General features: G+C 41.2%; 3 protein-coding genes across 3 annotated transcripts; all 3 read right to left on the bottom strand.

Moving 5' to 3' along the window:
- Window positions 1-561: 561 nt before the first annotated feature.
- Window positions 562-3,911, bottom strand: LOC121186944 (extracellular calcium-sensing receptor-like). Its single transcript, XM_041045888.1, has 6 exons — window positions 3,718-3,911; window positions 3,204-3,501; window positions 2,293-3,087; window positions 1,903-2,130; window positions 1,621-1,744; window positions 562-1,475 (listed from the first exon to the last, which is right to left on the bottom strand). The coding sequence occupies exons 1-6, from the start codon at window positions 3,804-3,806 to the stop codon at window positions 562-564; spliced, it is 2,448 nt and encodes an 815-aa protein (XP_040901822.1). The 5' UTR covers window positions 3,807-3,911.
- Window positions 3,912-6,772: 2,861 nt separating this feature from the next.
- Window positions 6,773-10,327, bottom strand: LOC121186945 (extracellular calcium-sensing receptor-like). Its single transcript, XM_041045889.1, has 6 exons — window positions 10,134-10,327; window positions 9,662-9,959; window positions 8,763-9,557; window positions 8,373-8,600; window positions 8,105-8,228; window positions 6,773-7,686 (listed from the first exon to the last, which is right to left on the bottom strand). Exons 1-6 carry the CDS (start codon window positions 10,220-10,222, stop codon window positions 6,773-6,775), a joined length of 2,448 nt encoding a protein of 815 aa, XP_040901823.1. The 5' UTR covers window positions 10,223-10,327.
- Window positions 10,328-12,691: 2,364 nt separating this feature from the next.
- Window positions 12,692-16,466, bottom strand: LOC121186984 (extracellular calcium-sensing receptor-like). The gene is made up of 6 exons (XM_041045960.1): window positions 16,273-16,466; window positions 15,801-16,098; window positions 14,898-15,692; window positions 14,508-14,735; window positions 14,253-14,376; window positions 12,692-13,605 (listed from the first exon to the last, which is right to left on the bottom strand). The coding sequence occupies exons 1-6, from the start codon at window positions 16,359-16,361 to the stop codon at window positions 12,692-12,694; spliced, it is 2,448 nt and encodes an 815-aa protein (XP_040901894.1). The 5' UTR covers window positions 16,362-16,466.

The following is a 16,466-nucleotide window of genomic DNA, read 5'->3' as shown; positions in this document are numbered from 1 at the left end:
TGATGTAACTGGCCTTCTTGCATTTCTATTCATAGGAGGCTTCTGAACCGCTCTTAGTCTGACCCGTCCCCTAGGACCTGTTTGCCTTGGGAGACCCTAAGAGGGAATTTAGCCCCGACAACATAGCTCCTAGGATCAATCGGGTACTCAAAACCCTCCACCACGATAAGGTGGCGGTTCAAGGAGGGGAGAAGAACCGAAACCAAACGAGGAAATTGAAACGTGTTCGTCTGTGAAAACATTGACTTTATTGTTTGATTACATTTTAAAATATGCAATAAATGTTGTAAAATCAGAAAGAAATCAGGTATTAGGCTGGTGCGTTTACACGTTCTTTACGAATAGGTTGATGTGATTGTGTATTACACTGTATTAAATGCTGTCACCTCCATATGCTATGTCAAAATTGAACAATACACACTGGAAAAATATAAAAGAATTATAATATTACAAGACTTAAAATGAATATAGGCATCTATCTGACTATGTTGTTAACAAAAACCTTTGTGTAAATATTGTGATGGCTCCTGAATTCCTTTGCCACTATATTGTTTGTACTTCTCAGAATGATTTTGGTGCTGCCTTCCCCATCATATTCTTTTTTGTATTCTTCTCTGGTTTCATTAAGATAATGTAACATTTTGGAATAAAAATACAAATGAGCAGTCCAAAGCTGGAGGCCAGGATAGCAAATATTTCCACAGCAACACTGAACTTCCCAGGAGAGCTGACATATGCTGGAATGAAAGTGATCCACACTGCACAGAATATCAACATGCTGAAGGTGATAAATTTGGCTTCGTTAAAGTTATCAGGCAGTTTCCGAGCCAGAAAAGCAAGGATGAAACACAGGACAGCCAGGAGCCCTATGTATCCTAACACAGCCCAGAAGCCTACAGCTGAGCCAAGCTTGCACTCTAAGATTATTCTGTCCTTATAGAGCAACAAATTCTTGAAAGGAAACGGAGGGTTGATTGTCAGCCAGAGTATGCAAATTAAAACCTGTATGAGAGTGAAAGCCAGAACACTGAGTCTCTGCTGTGCAGGTCCAAACCATTTCATCACATTACTGCCTGGAAGTGTGGCCCTGAAGGCCATTAACACCACTATAGTTTTCCCCAGAACACAAGAGATACAAAGGACAAAGATAATGCCGAATGCTGTGTGTCTCAGCATGCAGGACCACTCAGAGGGCCGGCCGATGAAGGTCAGAGAGCACAGGAAACACAGAGTCAAGGAGAAGAGCAGCAGGAAGCTCAGCTCAGAGTTGTTGGCCCTGACAATAGGAGTTTTCCTGTATCTGAAAAAAATGAATGAAACAGCTACAGTCATGCATGTTCCAAACAGTGACGCTGCAGTGAGCAGTGCTCCCATAATTTCTTCATATGATAGAAACTCTGCCTCCTTCTTTACACAAGCATCTCTTCTCTCATTTGACCAGAATTCAGGTTGGCATCTCACACAGGTGACAGAATCTGAAACGTAACATTAAAGCAAATGTTATATTATAAAAAAAATAAAAAATAAAAATATATATATATATATATATATTCATGTTTATATATTTATATTTATATATAAGAAAAAAAAAAGAAAATCCCACATTAAATATTACCAGACCTGTAATGTTGCTTATTTCTCCCTCTGCACATCTTATACAGTCATAGCAGCAGACAGGCTTTCCTTTCTGGAGAACCTTACGAGTTCCTGGGGGACATTTCTCACTGCAGACTGACACAGGCACCTGCATGGACAAAACTACTAAGAGTAAAATGTATAGACACAGAATTTAAATAGGTGGTGTCTTTGCCAACCTCTATTATCAATTTTGATTCATTGAAGCCAAACATCATCACAGAGTAACAATTATACTATTATTACTAATTACGCTTGGTAACGTACCTGTGTTGAGTTCTTTGCCCAAATTAAAGTCTTATTGTGCAGATTCAGCTGCTTTTCTGCAGGTAAAGATGCATCATAGAGACCAACTGTGACAAAGTCCACAATGCCATTTTCCCTTGGCTGCCAGTTTATAATTTCATACTTTGCTGCTGGGTCTCCGTCCTCATTAAAGAAAACTTCATCTCCTTCCTTTGTTTTGAAGTGAACCTTTTTTATGTGCTGTAAAATCTAAGAAGACAGTTAATGATTTGGTTAATTGTGACAAACATCCTGTAGATCTGATCACTCAGCAGCATCACAGACAGAGGGAACACTTTTAAAAACACTGGAACCATTTTTCTTGTGACCTCATGTGAAAATGAGAATGTTAGTATTTAGTGTTGAACTCACCGTGAATGGATCTAGCTGCACCTTGTTGTTACATGTTTCATTACAGCCCAGAATACTATGAAGTGCATGAGCCACAGCATACACTCCTTTGTAAACATTGTTAAATATAGGCATGAGGGACATATCAGTGAAGCTGTTATGCACTCCAGTCAAATCTTCATGTCCAGTACATTCTCTCTGATTCTCTGCTGATGACTCTGACTGCTTGAACTTACAGCTAAATAACGTCTCCCAGAACTCAGTAAACATTTCATTACTAGATGAATTGAGAGACTTCACATCCAGTATGAACTCTCTCATGCCGCTGACATGTGTTTTGGGGATGGACAGGCCTATGGCACCATCCAGAATATGATGCTTATCCAGTTCTGCAGTTTGAGAATCTAAGATCCAGCTCTCACTGCCTACCCACTGGCATCCAGTCAAATTGTGGCGGGACAACTCACGTATTAGCATATCCATTTCCTTGAGGGAGAGGAAAGTGACAATCACCTTGGAGGTGGAAGCCTTGATAATGTCAATTATCTTTTGTACTTTATTTGGTGGATCTGTTCTAAAGAAAGACACAGAGTACTCCAGACAGATTCCCAGCTGCTGTGCAGTTTCTATGAATGTAGCCATCCCATTATTACCATAATCATCATTGGTTCTGATAGCTCCAACCCAAGTCCAACCAAAATACTTGACCAGCTGGGCCAGAGCTCTGCTCTGGTAGTAGTCACTGGGTATTGTTCTGAGGAAGGATGGGTACTTGGTTTTGTCACTGAGACAAGCACAGGTGGCAAAGTGACTGATCTAAAAGAGAAAAGAAATGACATTCTAAGATAAATATTCAAAATATAAATATAAATGAAATCTCAGAATAATCTGTGTATTTTCACAATTAAAATTCATTTACCAAACCTACTCACCAATGGGATATGAAAAGGTCCAATAGCAGTAGCTATACCCATGCATGGAGAGGAAGAACTTTCTCCCATAATGACCTGCACCTGTGCAGTTCTGGTACATGGTGCCTCAGATGGTGCAGATACAATTTCATAACCGTTAGCCAAGGCCAGTGCAACTTTCACACTTCTGGCAATGGATCTACAAGAATCATACATTTTATATCCCAGAGAGATGCCAGGCAGCAAGTCTGTGCTGTTGTTAATCTCCTCAATGGCAAAAAGCATAGCCTGGGCAAACTGGAACTCTCTGAAATTCAAACTTAATGCAAAAAGTGATATTTTTGTAGTCACAGAACTGTAAACAGAACCAATAGCACAGTACATGAAAGTAACCGATGGTATTAATGCACACAACAGGGAATATTTATCATTTCAGTACTTATTTTGATAACCCTTTTTCTTTTTTACCGTTTTTCTATCTCTACCCACTTCCTCTTAATATTTTTAATACAAATATTTCTACAGTATAATTTACCTGATACATTCCAGTGGCAGTGGTTTGTGCATGTAGGTATCTCTTCTTTCCTTCCAGCTGCTGTGGAAAGAGAAGATTCCCCCCAGCATAATGTCCCCGTCCTTAGACAGCTGAGGACTCTCAGGATCCCCTCTCAGCCTGCACACCGGCTCCTCAGCCTGAGAGAAAGACGCCACTAACAACAACTGTAACAGTGCCCAACCTCGCTCAGGCCAACTCTGTGTGGACGTCATTCTGTCTGAGAGGACTAACCCACTGGGTGGTATCACATGTACCTTGTCGCACAAGAGAAGCTTGCACTGGTATTTATACAGTTTTGAGCAGGATAAAAAGTAATAATAGAACAGTGATGTTTCATCTCTGTGGACCTGCAAGTTGAGGCAAGAAGAACAGGTGCACAAACAGAAAAAAAGAGTTTTGGTACCAGCCTTTTTTTAAATTTCCTTCCTGAATTTGTTTTCAGACAAAATTCAGTGAGGCTTCACATATTTTACTTTTTGAAATGATCATTTTTAATGTGTGAAAATCCAATTTATATTTTCAGTTACAACGTGGAAATATAATGTGGAATGAGGATTACTCTATGGATAGTCGAAAAAGTTTGACTTTAGGCCGGATCATTGAAATTTTACACTGTAAAATAACTGGTCCAGTACTAATATGGAGTCTAAGCCTGCAGTAGTTGACAATTCTTGACCATTAGGGGGCCGTACCACAAGGTTTAAACATTATATCATATCTAAGAAATTTGATATACTGCTCTTGTTAGCAAGCAGTGGCTCATTTGCACATTCAGTACACATAACGTGCTATCAGTATTAATTTGGAATAATGTTCGTGTCCCCCAGGCGTATTCAAATATAAAATTCAATTTCATTTTACCTCCATTTTGGTCACCACCAAAACCTGATGGAAATATCAGACATTGTACCTGCTTTGTTTTTCTTTTGCTTAATTCAGCCTGGTGTCCCTGAAAGTGGTATTGGAAAATCACAACAGTAAAACTGAAGGCTGTAAAACCAGAAATGCTATATTGACTTAAGGGAATCTGAAGAGTTGTGATAAAATTTTCGGTGACTTTGTCACTACATGTAACACAATTCACAAAGCAAATCAATCCGTTAATACTATTAAAATATCCATCAGAGAAGCTTTAACGTTACTCTTACGCACCAAAAGAGAGAACTGAGCTGAAGAACTCCTTGGAACATTTTATGTTACGAAACCACACTTGACCAGGCACAGTGTGAATGTGGGGACAAACTCTTCTGGGGGAATCCGGAGGCATTCCCAGGCCAGCCGAGAGACATAGTACCTCCAGCGTATCCTAGGTCTTCCCCGTGGCCTCCTCCCAGTGGGACATGCCCGGAACACCCCCCCCAGGAGAGGCCAGGGGCCATCCGAAATAGATGCCTGAACCACCTCTCGATGTGGAGGAGCAGCAGCTGTACTCCGAGCTCGTTCCGGACGACAGAGCTCCTCACAATATCTCTAAGGGAGCACCCAGCCACCCTGCGGAGGAAACTCATTTCAGCCACTTGTATCCAAGATCTTGTCCTTTCGGTCATCACCATAGGTGAGAGTAGGAACGTAGATTGACCAGTAAATCAAGAGCTTTGCCTTTTGGCTCAGCTCCTTCTTTACTACGACATACGGGTACATTGATCACATTACTGTCAATTGCACGCTCCGTCCTTCCCTAACTCGCGAACAAGACCCCAAGATACTTGAACTCCTCCACTTGACGCAGGAACTCTCCTCCAACCTGGAGAGGGCAAACAACCCTTTTCCGGTTGAGAACCATGACCTCGGACTTGGAGGTGCTGATTCTCATCCCAGCCGCTACACACTCGGCTGCAAACTGCCCCAGTACATGCTGAAGGTCCTGGTTTGATGGAGCCAACAGGACAACACTGTGTTCAAAAAGCAGAGATGAAATCCGGTGGTCCCTAAACCGGACTCCCTACGGCCCCTGGCTGTGCCAAGAAATTCTGTCCATAAAAATTATGAACAGAACCAGTGACAAAGGGCAGCCCTGCCGGAGTCCAGCATGCACTGGAAACAGGTCTGACTTACTGCCGGCGATGCGAACCAAGCTCCTGCTCCAGTCGTACAGAGATCGGACCCCTTACTCCTAGAGCACCCCCCACAGGATGCCATGAGGGACACGGTCGGACGCCTTCTCCAGGTCGACAAAACACATGTGGACTGGTTGGGCGAACTCCCATGAACCCTCGAGCACCCTATAGAGGGTATAGAGTTGGTCCAGTGTTCCACAACCAGGACAAAAACCACAACGTTCCTCCTGAATCTGAGGTTCGACTATTGGCCGCGGGTGGTGGAACCATGGGAGGACGGCCCCACATCACTCCTTCAGGCTCTGCCCGACTGGGCCCAGTAGGGAGAGGTCCAGCCACCAGGCGCTCGCACGCATGCCCCAACCTCAGGCCTGGCTGCAGGGTGGGGCCCCGGCTGTGCCATACCAGGTGATGTAACTGGCCTTCTTGCATTTCTATTTATAGGAGGCTTCTGAACCGCTCTTGGTCTGACCCGTCCCCTAGGACCTGTTTGCCTTGGGAGACCCTAACAGGGCATTTAGCCCCGACAACATAGCTCCTAGGATAATTCGGGTACTCAAACCCCTCCACCATGATAAGGTGGCGGTTCAAGGAGGGGAGAAGAACCGAAACCAAACGAGGAAATTGAAACATGTGTTTGTCTGTGAAAACATTGACTTTATTGTTTGATTACATTTTACAAAATGTAATAAATGTTGTAAAATCAGAAAGAAATCAGGTATTAGGCTGGTGCATTTACTTGTTCTTTACGAATAGGTTGATGTGATTGTGTATTACACTGTATTAAATGCTGTCACCTCCATATGCTATGTCAAAATTTAACAATACACACTGGAAAAATATTAAAGAATTATAATATCACAAGACTTAAATAAAATGAATATAGGCATCGATCTGACTATGTTGTTAACAAAAACCTTTGTGTAAATGTTATGATGGCTCCATGAATGCCCTTACAACCATATTGTTTGAACTTCTCAGAATGATTTTGGTGCTGCCTTCACCATCATATTCTTTTTTGTATTCTTCTCTGGTTTCATTAAGATAATGTAACATTTTGGAATAAAAATACAAACGAGCAGTCCAAAGCTGGAGGCCAGGATAGCAAATATTTCCACAGCAACACTGAACTTCCCAGGAGAGCTGACATATGCTGGAATGAAAGTGATCCACACTGCACAGAATATCAACATGCTGAAGGTGATAAATTTGGCTTCATTAAAGTTATCAGGCAGTTTCCGAGCCAGAAAAGCAAGAACAAAACATAACATGGCCAGAACTCCTATATACCCAAGTACAGCCCAAAAGCCCAGAGCTGAGCCCAGAGCGCACTCTAAGATGATTTTGTCCTTGAAGTCCTTAAAATTCTTCAATGGAAAAGGAGGAGAAATTGTTAACCACATGATACATATAACAACCTGTATGAGAGTGAAAGCCAGAACACTGAGTCTCTGCTGTGCAGGTCCAAACCATTTCATCACATTACTGCCTGGAAGTGTGGCCCTGAAGGCCATTAACACCACTATAGTTTTCCCCAGAACACAAGAGATACACAGGACAAAGGTGATGCCGAATGCTGTGTGTCTCAGCATGCAGGACCACTCAGAGGGCCGGCCGATGAAGGTCAGAGAGCACAGGAAGCACAGAGTCAAGGCGAAGAGCAGCAGGAAGCTCAGCTCAGAGTTGTTGGCCCTGACAATAGGAGTTTTCCTGTGTCTGAAAAAAATGAATGCAACAACTGCAGTCATGCATGTTCCAAATAGAGATGCCGTAATGAGCAGTGCTCCCATAATTTCTTCATATGACAGAAACTCTGCCTCCTTCTTTACACAAGCATCTCTTCTCTCATTTGACCAGAATTCAGGTTGGCATCTCACACAGCTGACAGAGTCTGAAACGTAAAAATGAAAGCAGACGTTAGACTTGCTAAGTAGATTTCTTTCTTTGCTTTGCTTCTGCATCTGCATGAACTCCATGCACGTCAGTCACCCTACACGGTCATCACAAAATAGATGGATAAGTGGATTACAGCTCCATAATATGATCATGCAATATATGTTTATTTTATAGATACATTATTTTTTAAATAATAATGTATTTCTACATTTTTCCAATGTACATTTTTTTACATTCTATTTCTTGTCTGTATTGAAAAATACTAGAAAGTAATTGCATATTCCCCAGGGTCACCTGCCGTGCTTTGGAAAATATAAAATAACAATGAACCATTCTCAAAAATGACCTGTGATCATGGCAATTTTGTTTTGCAGCACAATGAAGTGAAAATCCCACATTAAATATTAAAAGACCTGTAATGTTGCTTATTTCTCCCTCTGCACATCTTATACAGTCATAGCAGCAGACAGGCTTTCCTTTCTGGAGAACCTTACGAGTTCCTGGGGGACATTTCTCACTGCAGACTGACACAGGCACCTGCATGAACAAAACTGCTATCAGCAAAGTGTATGTGTATCCATTTTCAATAGGTGGTGTCTTTGCAACACTTGAATTTTAATATATTGAAACCAAACATCATCATACAGTAACAATTATAATGTATTATATTTGGTAACGTACCTGTGTTGAGTTCTTTGCCCAAATTAAAGTCTTATTGTGCAGATTCAGCTGCTTTTCTGCAGGTAAAGATGCATCATAGAGACCAACTGTGACAAAGTCCACAATGCCATTTTCTCTTGGCTGCCAGTTTATAATTTCATACTTTGCTGCTGCGTCTCCGTCCTCATTGAAGAAAACTTCATCTCCTTCCTTTGTTTTGAACCTAATCTTTTTTATGTGCTGTAAAATCTAAGAAGACAGTTAATGATTTGGTTAATTGTGACAAACATCCTGTAGATCTGATCACTCAGCAGCATCACAGACAGAGGGAACACTTTTAAAAACACTGGAACCATTTTTCTTGTGACCTCATGTGAAAATGAGAATGTTAGTATTTAGTGTTGAACTCACCGTGAATGGATCTAGCTGCACCTTCTTGTTACATGTTTCATTACAGCCCAGAATACTATGAAGTGCATGAGCCACAGCATACACTCCTTTGTAAACATTGTTAAATATAGGCATGAGGGACATATCAGTGAAACTGTTATGCACTCCAGTCAAATCTTCATGTCCAGTACATTCTCTCTGATTCTCTGCTGATGACTCTGACTGCTTGAACTTACAGCTAAATAACGTCTCCCAGAACTCTGTAAAAATTTCATTACTAGATGAATTGAGTGGCTTCACATCCAGTATGAACTCTCTCATGCCGCTGACATGTGTTTTGGGGATGGACAGGCCTATGGCACCATCCAGAATATGATGTGTATCCAGTTCTGCAGTTTGGGAATCTAAGATCCAGCTCTCACTGCCTACCCACTGGTATCCAGTCAAATTGTGGCGGGACAACTCACGTATAAGCACATCCATATCCTTGTGGGAGAGGAAAGCGACAATCACCTTGGAGGTGGAAGCCTTGATAATGTCAATTATCTTTTGTACTTTATTTGGTGGATCTGTTCTAAAGAAAGACACAGAGTACTCCAGACAGATTCCCAGCTGCTGTGCAGTTTCTATGAATGTAGCCATCCCATTATTACCATAATCATCATTGGTTCTGATAGCTCCAACCCAAGTCCAACCAAAGTGCTTGACCAGATGTGCCAGGCCTCTGCTCTGGTAGTAGTCACTGGGTATTGTTCTGAGGAAGGATGGGTACTTGGTTTTGTCACTGAGACAAGCACAGGTTGCAAAGTGACTGATCTAAAAGAGAAAAGAAATGACATCCTAAGATAAATATTAAACATAGAAATATATATGGAATTACAGTTTTTCTTTCAACAAATATATTTACCAAACCTACCCACCAGTGGGATATGAAACTGTCCAATCACAGTAGCTATTCCAATACAAGGAGAGGAAGAAGTTTCTCCCATAATAGCCTGCACCTGTGCAGTTCTGGTACATGGTGCCTCAGATGGTGCAGATACAATTTCATTACCATTAGCCAAAGCCAGTACAACCCTCACACTTCTGGCAATGGATCGACAAGTATCATACATTCTATAGCCCAGAGAGATGCCAGGCAGCAAGTCTGTGCTGTTGTTAATCTCCTCAATGGCAAAAAGCATAGCCTGGGCAAACTGGAACTCTCTGAAATTCAAACTTAATGCAAACAGTGATATTTTTGTAGTCATAGCACTTCAAACAGAAACAATAGCACAGTGCATGAAAGTAACTGATGGTATTAATGCACACAACAGGAAATATTTATCATTTCAGTACTTATTTTGATAACCCGTTTTCTTTAAATCCTAATATTTCTACAGTATAATTTACCTGGTACATTGCAGTGGCAGTGGTTTGTGCATGTAGGTATCTCTTCTTTCCTTCCAGCTGCTGTGGAAAGAGAAGATTCCCCCCAGCATAATGTCCCCGTCCTTAGACAGCTGAGGGCTCTCAGGATCCCCTCTCAGCCTGCACACCGGCTCCTCAGCCTGAGAGAAAGACGCCACTAACAACAACTGTAACAGTGCCCAACCTCGCTCAGGCCAACTCTGTGTGGACGTCATTCTGTCTGAGAGGACTAACCCACTGGGTGGCATCACATGTGCCTTGTTGTAATTCAGAAGCTTGCACTGATATTTATACATTTTTGATCAGTTTGAAAAAAAAAATTGAACAGTGATGTTTCATCTTTGTGGACCTGCAAGTTGGGGCATGAAGCGGGAGGTGCACAAACAAAAAGTTTTGGGCTCCATCCTATTTTTTAATTTTCTGTTTGTGTTTTCAGACATTAAGATTCAGTTGGGTAGTTTCTTTCTTTCTTCTTTTTTTTTAATGTTGACTTTTGCATCATAAAGATTCAGTCCATACTTGAATCTACACTGTCATTTCAAACACAGAAGCATAATGTGTGATGAAGGTCAGTGTAAGCAAGAGAAAATTAAACTTTAGGCTGGCTCAGTGAAATTTCACACAACACAACAATAACTGGTTACACGCAAATAGAGAGTCTTTTTAAGCCTGGAATAGTTGAGACTCTTTGGCCACTTGGGTGTAACACTACCAACAGAACATCATTTTAACTGTGTGTATATATTGTCAGCAAACAGTGGCTTATTCACAGACCTTATGACTGCGCCATCAATCTGCTGCCAGGGGCGCCTCTCTGTTTGAGCTGACTGCATAGTCTGTCTCGTCTGGGAGTCACTGGATGCAGGTATAATCTGACCATCATCTTCACCACTGGGTGCAGGGTTTTTCTTTGTAACCAAGAAAGACAAGACATTATGTCCATGTATACGTTTTTTTCTATACATAGATTTTCTAAGTTAGATCTATTAAACGCAAGATCGAGCCAGATGCTATTTCTAGACAACATGCTTCTCAGGAGGAGGCAATGCCACCATCCAACACTATCCTGCCAGCATCACCTGTGGTGGCTGCCCTTACTTGGGAGATAGTGTCGACCATCATAGAAGCCCAGCTGGGAGGGTTACTGGCCGGAGGAGTGGAGCTGGTGAGCAACTTTCACAGGGCCCATGCTGACAAGCCTGGTGGCACCCATTTTGGGGGGAGGTGGTACTGTTACTACCTTCTACCTTCACTCTACCTTCTGGAAACCTGGACTCACACTCTGCCCAACGTCACCCCTCCACTGAACTCAGCCCACGTCTCCTCTGCCTACTGAGACTGAACCCAACACTCCTCTGTCTGTTGCCTTTGTCCTCTGTCACCCTCTGCCACAAGCCAGACCTTTTTTGTTTGTTGTTGTTGTTGAAGGACATTAAAACTGTGGAACTGCATCTTTGCCTCTGTGCTCTGCATCTGGGCCCAGCGTCATTAGATTAGTTGGGAGATAATTTTCTGTGACTTTGTCATCAACAGCAACCCCATTCACGGTACCCATAGCAAATCAATCCATTCTTATTAATAAAATACTGATTGGAGCAGCTTTAACATTTAACTCTTAGGTATTATTCTTAGGCACCATAAGGGTGAACTGAGGTGAAGAAAACTCTGGAACATTATATGTTTTTAGAAAGCTTAATTTTACAATACATTAAACCTGCAATTATTTGGTATTTGTGTGAATAGGCTATATAAAGGAAATCTTATTTAGCCTGATGCAGTGTGGATGTCAGGGATAAGTTCAAGAGCAAGTGTCTTTGTAAGTGTCAAGCAGTCAGTGTCAGAAGCACCAATCCTAGCCTTTTATGATGTTAACAAACCAACTATTGTGAGCACTGATGCAAACAGCTTTGGCCTTGGACAAAAAACCTAGCACCAGTCACTGTTATAGCTAATAACCCAATTCTTCTTCACCCTAAGAAGTGCAGAGATAAGAGATCAGAAACAGTGTATAGAAGATCTGAGCATGTGAAAAGGTCTCCAGATAGTTGTAAGGCCTGGAAGTCTTCACTGTCCAAAAGGATCATAAGCCATTGGTCCCACTCACTTACAGTAGGGACATCGATGGGGAGACACACTCCAAAATCCTGTACATTATATGCAGATGAAAGGCATCTGTTGAAAATGGAGACATCTGCGAGTCAAGCCAATTTTTTTTCTGTGAAAACATAGATTTTATTGTTTGATTACATTATATACTGTACTAAATATTGCAAAACCAGTATGAAATCCTATATTAGGCTTGGGCATTTACTTGTAATTTATGTATTGGATGTTGTGACTGTATGTTCCATTGTATTAACTCATCTCCATATGATAAGACATAAACAAAATTAAGCACATTAGGAAAATACTAAAGACAGTATTAAGAGTCTTCAGTAAAATGAATATGGGCATCTGCTTCAAAGGTTTGTTAACCAAAACTATCATGTAAATATTATGATGGCTCCTGAATTCCTTTGCCACCATATTATTTGGACTTCTCAGAATGATTTTGGTGCTGCCTTCCCCATCATATTCTTTTTTGTATTCTTCTCTGGTTTCATTAAGATAATGTAACATTTTGGAATAAAAATACAAATGAGCAGTCCAAAGCTGGAGGCCAGGATAGCAAATATTTCCACAGCAACACTGAACTTCCCAGGAGAGCTGACATATGCTGGAATGAAAGTGATCCACACTGCACAGAATATCAACATGCTGAAGGTGATAAATTTGGCTTCATTAAAGTTATCAGGCAGTTTCCGAGCCAGAAAAGCAAGAACAAAACATAACATGGCCAGAACTCCTATATACCCAAGTACAGCCCAAAAGCCCAGAGCTGAGCCCAGAGCGCACTCTAAGATGATTTTGTCCTTGAAGTCCTTAAAATTCTTCAATGGAAAAGGAGGAGAAATTGTTAACCACAGGATACATATAACAACCTGTATGAGAGTGAAAGCCAGAACACTGAGTCTCTGCTGTGCAGGTCCAAACCATTTCATCACATTACTGCCTGGAAGTGTGGCCCTGAAGGCCATTAACACCACTATAGTTTTCCCCAGAACACAAGAGATACACAGGACAAAGGTGATGCCGAATGCTGTGTGTCTCAGCATGCAGGACCACTCAGAGGGCCGGCCGATGAAGGTCAGAGAGCACAGGAAACACAGAGTCAAGGCGAAGAGCAGCAGGAAGCTCAGCTCAGAGTTGTTGGCCCTGACAATAGGAGTTTTCCTGTATCTGAAAAAAATGAATGCAACAGCTACAGTCATGCATGTTCCAAACAGTGACGCTGCAGTGAGCAGTGCTCCCATAATTTCTTCATATGATAGAAACTCTGCCTCCTTCTTTACACAAGCATCTCTTCTCTCATTTGACCAGAATTCAGGTTGGCATCTCACACAGGTGACAGAGTCTGAAACGTAAAAATGAAAGCAGATGTTAGACTTGCCAAGTAGATTTCTTTCTTTGCTTTGTTTCTGTATCACAAACTGAATCACAAACTACATGGTCATCACAATATAGATGAATAACTGTATGAAGGCTCCATGATCAATAATGATACAGGTATTACAGTTACAAGATCTAAAATGTGTATGTTTTATAGATATATTATTTGTTTTATGATATAGTGTTACTAGGTTTTTCCTTGGTCAACGGTCCTCGATTCTGTTTACTTTCCATACATTTGGATAAATCTGGAGTTGAGGAAATTAAAAAAAAAAAAAAAACCATCAACCTAAAACCTTCACATTCACAAAAAGTCACCAGAAGGCTGGAATCAAATAAGTTGTTCATATACATTATTTAACCTTGAAGTTCTCACAGTGTGTGTGTTGTATTTAGCTGATTTCTGTACTCTCAGTATTTGTTTGATATGTTGGACGTTCCAATATTAAATTGATGTTTCTATTGAAAAATACTGCACAGTCATTGCATATTCCCCAGGCTCACCTGCCCTGTTTTTAAAATTTGAAAATAAAAATGTGCCATTTATGGAAATTAGCATGTGATTGTGGTGAAAAAAAAAAAAGAAAAATCCCACATTAAAAATTACCAGACCTGTAATGTTGCTTATTTCTCCCTCTGCACATCTTATACAGTCATAGCAGCAGACAGGCTTTCCTTTCTGGAGAACCTTACGAGTTCCTGGGGGACATTTCTCACTGCAGACTGACACAGGCACCTGCATGAACAAAGCTACTATCAGCAAAGTGTACGAGCATTTATTTTTACCTGGTGGTGTCTTTGCAACACATGAATTTTTGAACATTATGATACAGTAACAGTTATAATGTATTATACTTGGTAACGTACCTGTGTTGAGTTCTTTGCCCAAATTAAAGTCTTATTGTGCAGATTCAGCTGCTTTTCTGCAGGTAAAGATGCATCATAGAGACCAACTGTGACAAAGTCCACAACATCATTTTCTCTTGGCTGCCAGTTTATAATTTCATACTTTGCTGCTGGGTCTCCGTCTTCATTGAAGAAAACCTCATCTCCTTCCTTTGTTTTGAACCTAATCTTTTTTATGTGCTGTAAAATCTAAGAAGACAATTAATGATTTGGTTAATTGTGACAAACATCCTGTAGATCTGATCACTCAGCAGCATCACAGACAGAGGGAACACTTTTAAAAACACTGGAACCATTTTTCTTGTGACCTCAGGTGAAAATGAGAATGTTAGTATTTAGTGTTGAACTCACCGTGAATGGATCTAGCTGCACCTTGTTGTTACATGTTTCATTACAGCCCAGAATACTATGAAGTGCATGAGCCACAGCATACACTCCTTTGTAAACATTGTTAAATATAGGCATGAGGGACATATCAGTGAAGCTGTTATGCACTCCAGTCAAATCTTCATGTCCAGTACATTCTCTCTGATTCTCTGCTGATGACTCTGACTGCTTGAGCTTACAGCTAAATAACGTCTCCCAGAATTCAGTAAACATTTCATTACCAGATGAATTGAGTGGCTTCACATCCAGTATGAACTCTCTCATGCCGCTGACATGTGCTTTGGGGATGGACAGGCCTATGGCACCATCCAGAATATGATGCTTATCCAGTTCTGCAGTTTGAGAATCTAAGATCCAGCCCTCACTGCCTACCCACTGGTATCCGGTCAAATCGTGGTCGGACAACTCATGTATTAGCATATCCATATCCATGTGGGCGAGGAAAGCGACAATCACCTTGGAGGTGGAAGCCTTCATAATGTCAATTATCTTTTTTATTTTGTCTGGTGGATCTGTTCTAAAGAAAGACACAGAGTACTCCAGACAGATTCCCAGCTGCTGTGCAGTTTCTATGAATGTAGCTATGCCATCATTACCATAATCATCATTACTTCTGATAGCTCCAACCCAAGTCCAACCAAAGTGCTTGACCAGTTGTGCCAGGCCTCTGCTCTGGTAGTAGTCACTGGGTATTGTTCTGAGGAAGGATGGGTACTTGGTTTTGTCACTGAGACAAGCACAGGTGGCAAAGTGACTGATCTAAAAGAGAAAAGAAATGACATCCTAAGATAAACATTAAACATAGAAATATATATGGAATTACAGAATAAGTATTTTTTCAAAAATATATTTACCAAACCTACCCACCAGTGGGATATTAAAAGGTCCAATAACAGTAGACATAGCCATACTAGGAGAAGAAGTTGTTTCTCCGATAATGACCTGCACCTGTGCAGTTCTGGTACATGGTGCCTCAGATGGTGCAGATACAATTTCATTTCCATTAGCCAAAGCCAGTACAACCCTCACACCTCTTGCAATTGATCGACAAGTATCATATATTTTATATCCCAGAGAGATGCCAGGCAGCAAGTCTGTGCTGTTGTTAATCTCCTCAATGGCAAAAAGCATAGCCTGGGCAAACTGGAACTCTCTGAAATTCAAACTTAATGCAAACAGTGATATTTTTGTAGTCACAGCACTTCAAACAGAAACAATAGCACAGTACATGAAAGTAACTGATGGTGTTGATGCACACAACAGGGAATATTTATCATTTCAGTACTTATTTTGATAACCCTTTTTCTTTAAATCCTAATATTTCTACAGTATAATTTACCTGATACATTCCAGTGGCAGTGGTTTGTGCATGTAGGTATCTCTTCTTTCCTTCCAGCTGCTGTGGAAAGAGAAGATTCCCCCCAGCATAATGTCCCCGTCCTTAGACAGCTGAGGGCTCTCAGGATCCCCTCTCAGCCTGCACACCGGCTCCTCAGCCTGAGAGAAAGACGCCACTAACAACAACTGTAACAG

The sequence above is a fragment of the Toxotes jaculatrix genome, chromosome 9 (assembly GCF_017976425.1).
Source record: "Toxotes jaculatrix isolate fToxJac2 chromosome 9, fToxJac2.pri, whole genome shotgun sequence".
Lineage (NCBI taxonomy): Eukaryota > Metazoa > Chordata > Actinopteri > Toxotidae > Toxotes > Toxotes jaculatrix.
This window is presented reverse-complemented; position numbering and strand designations above follow the sequence as displayed.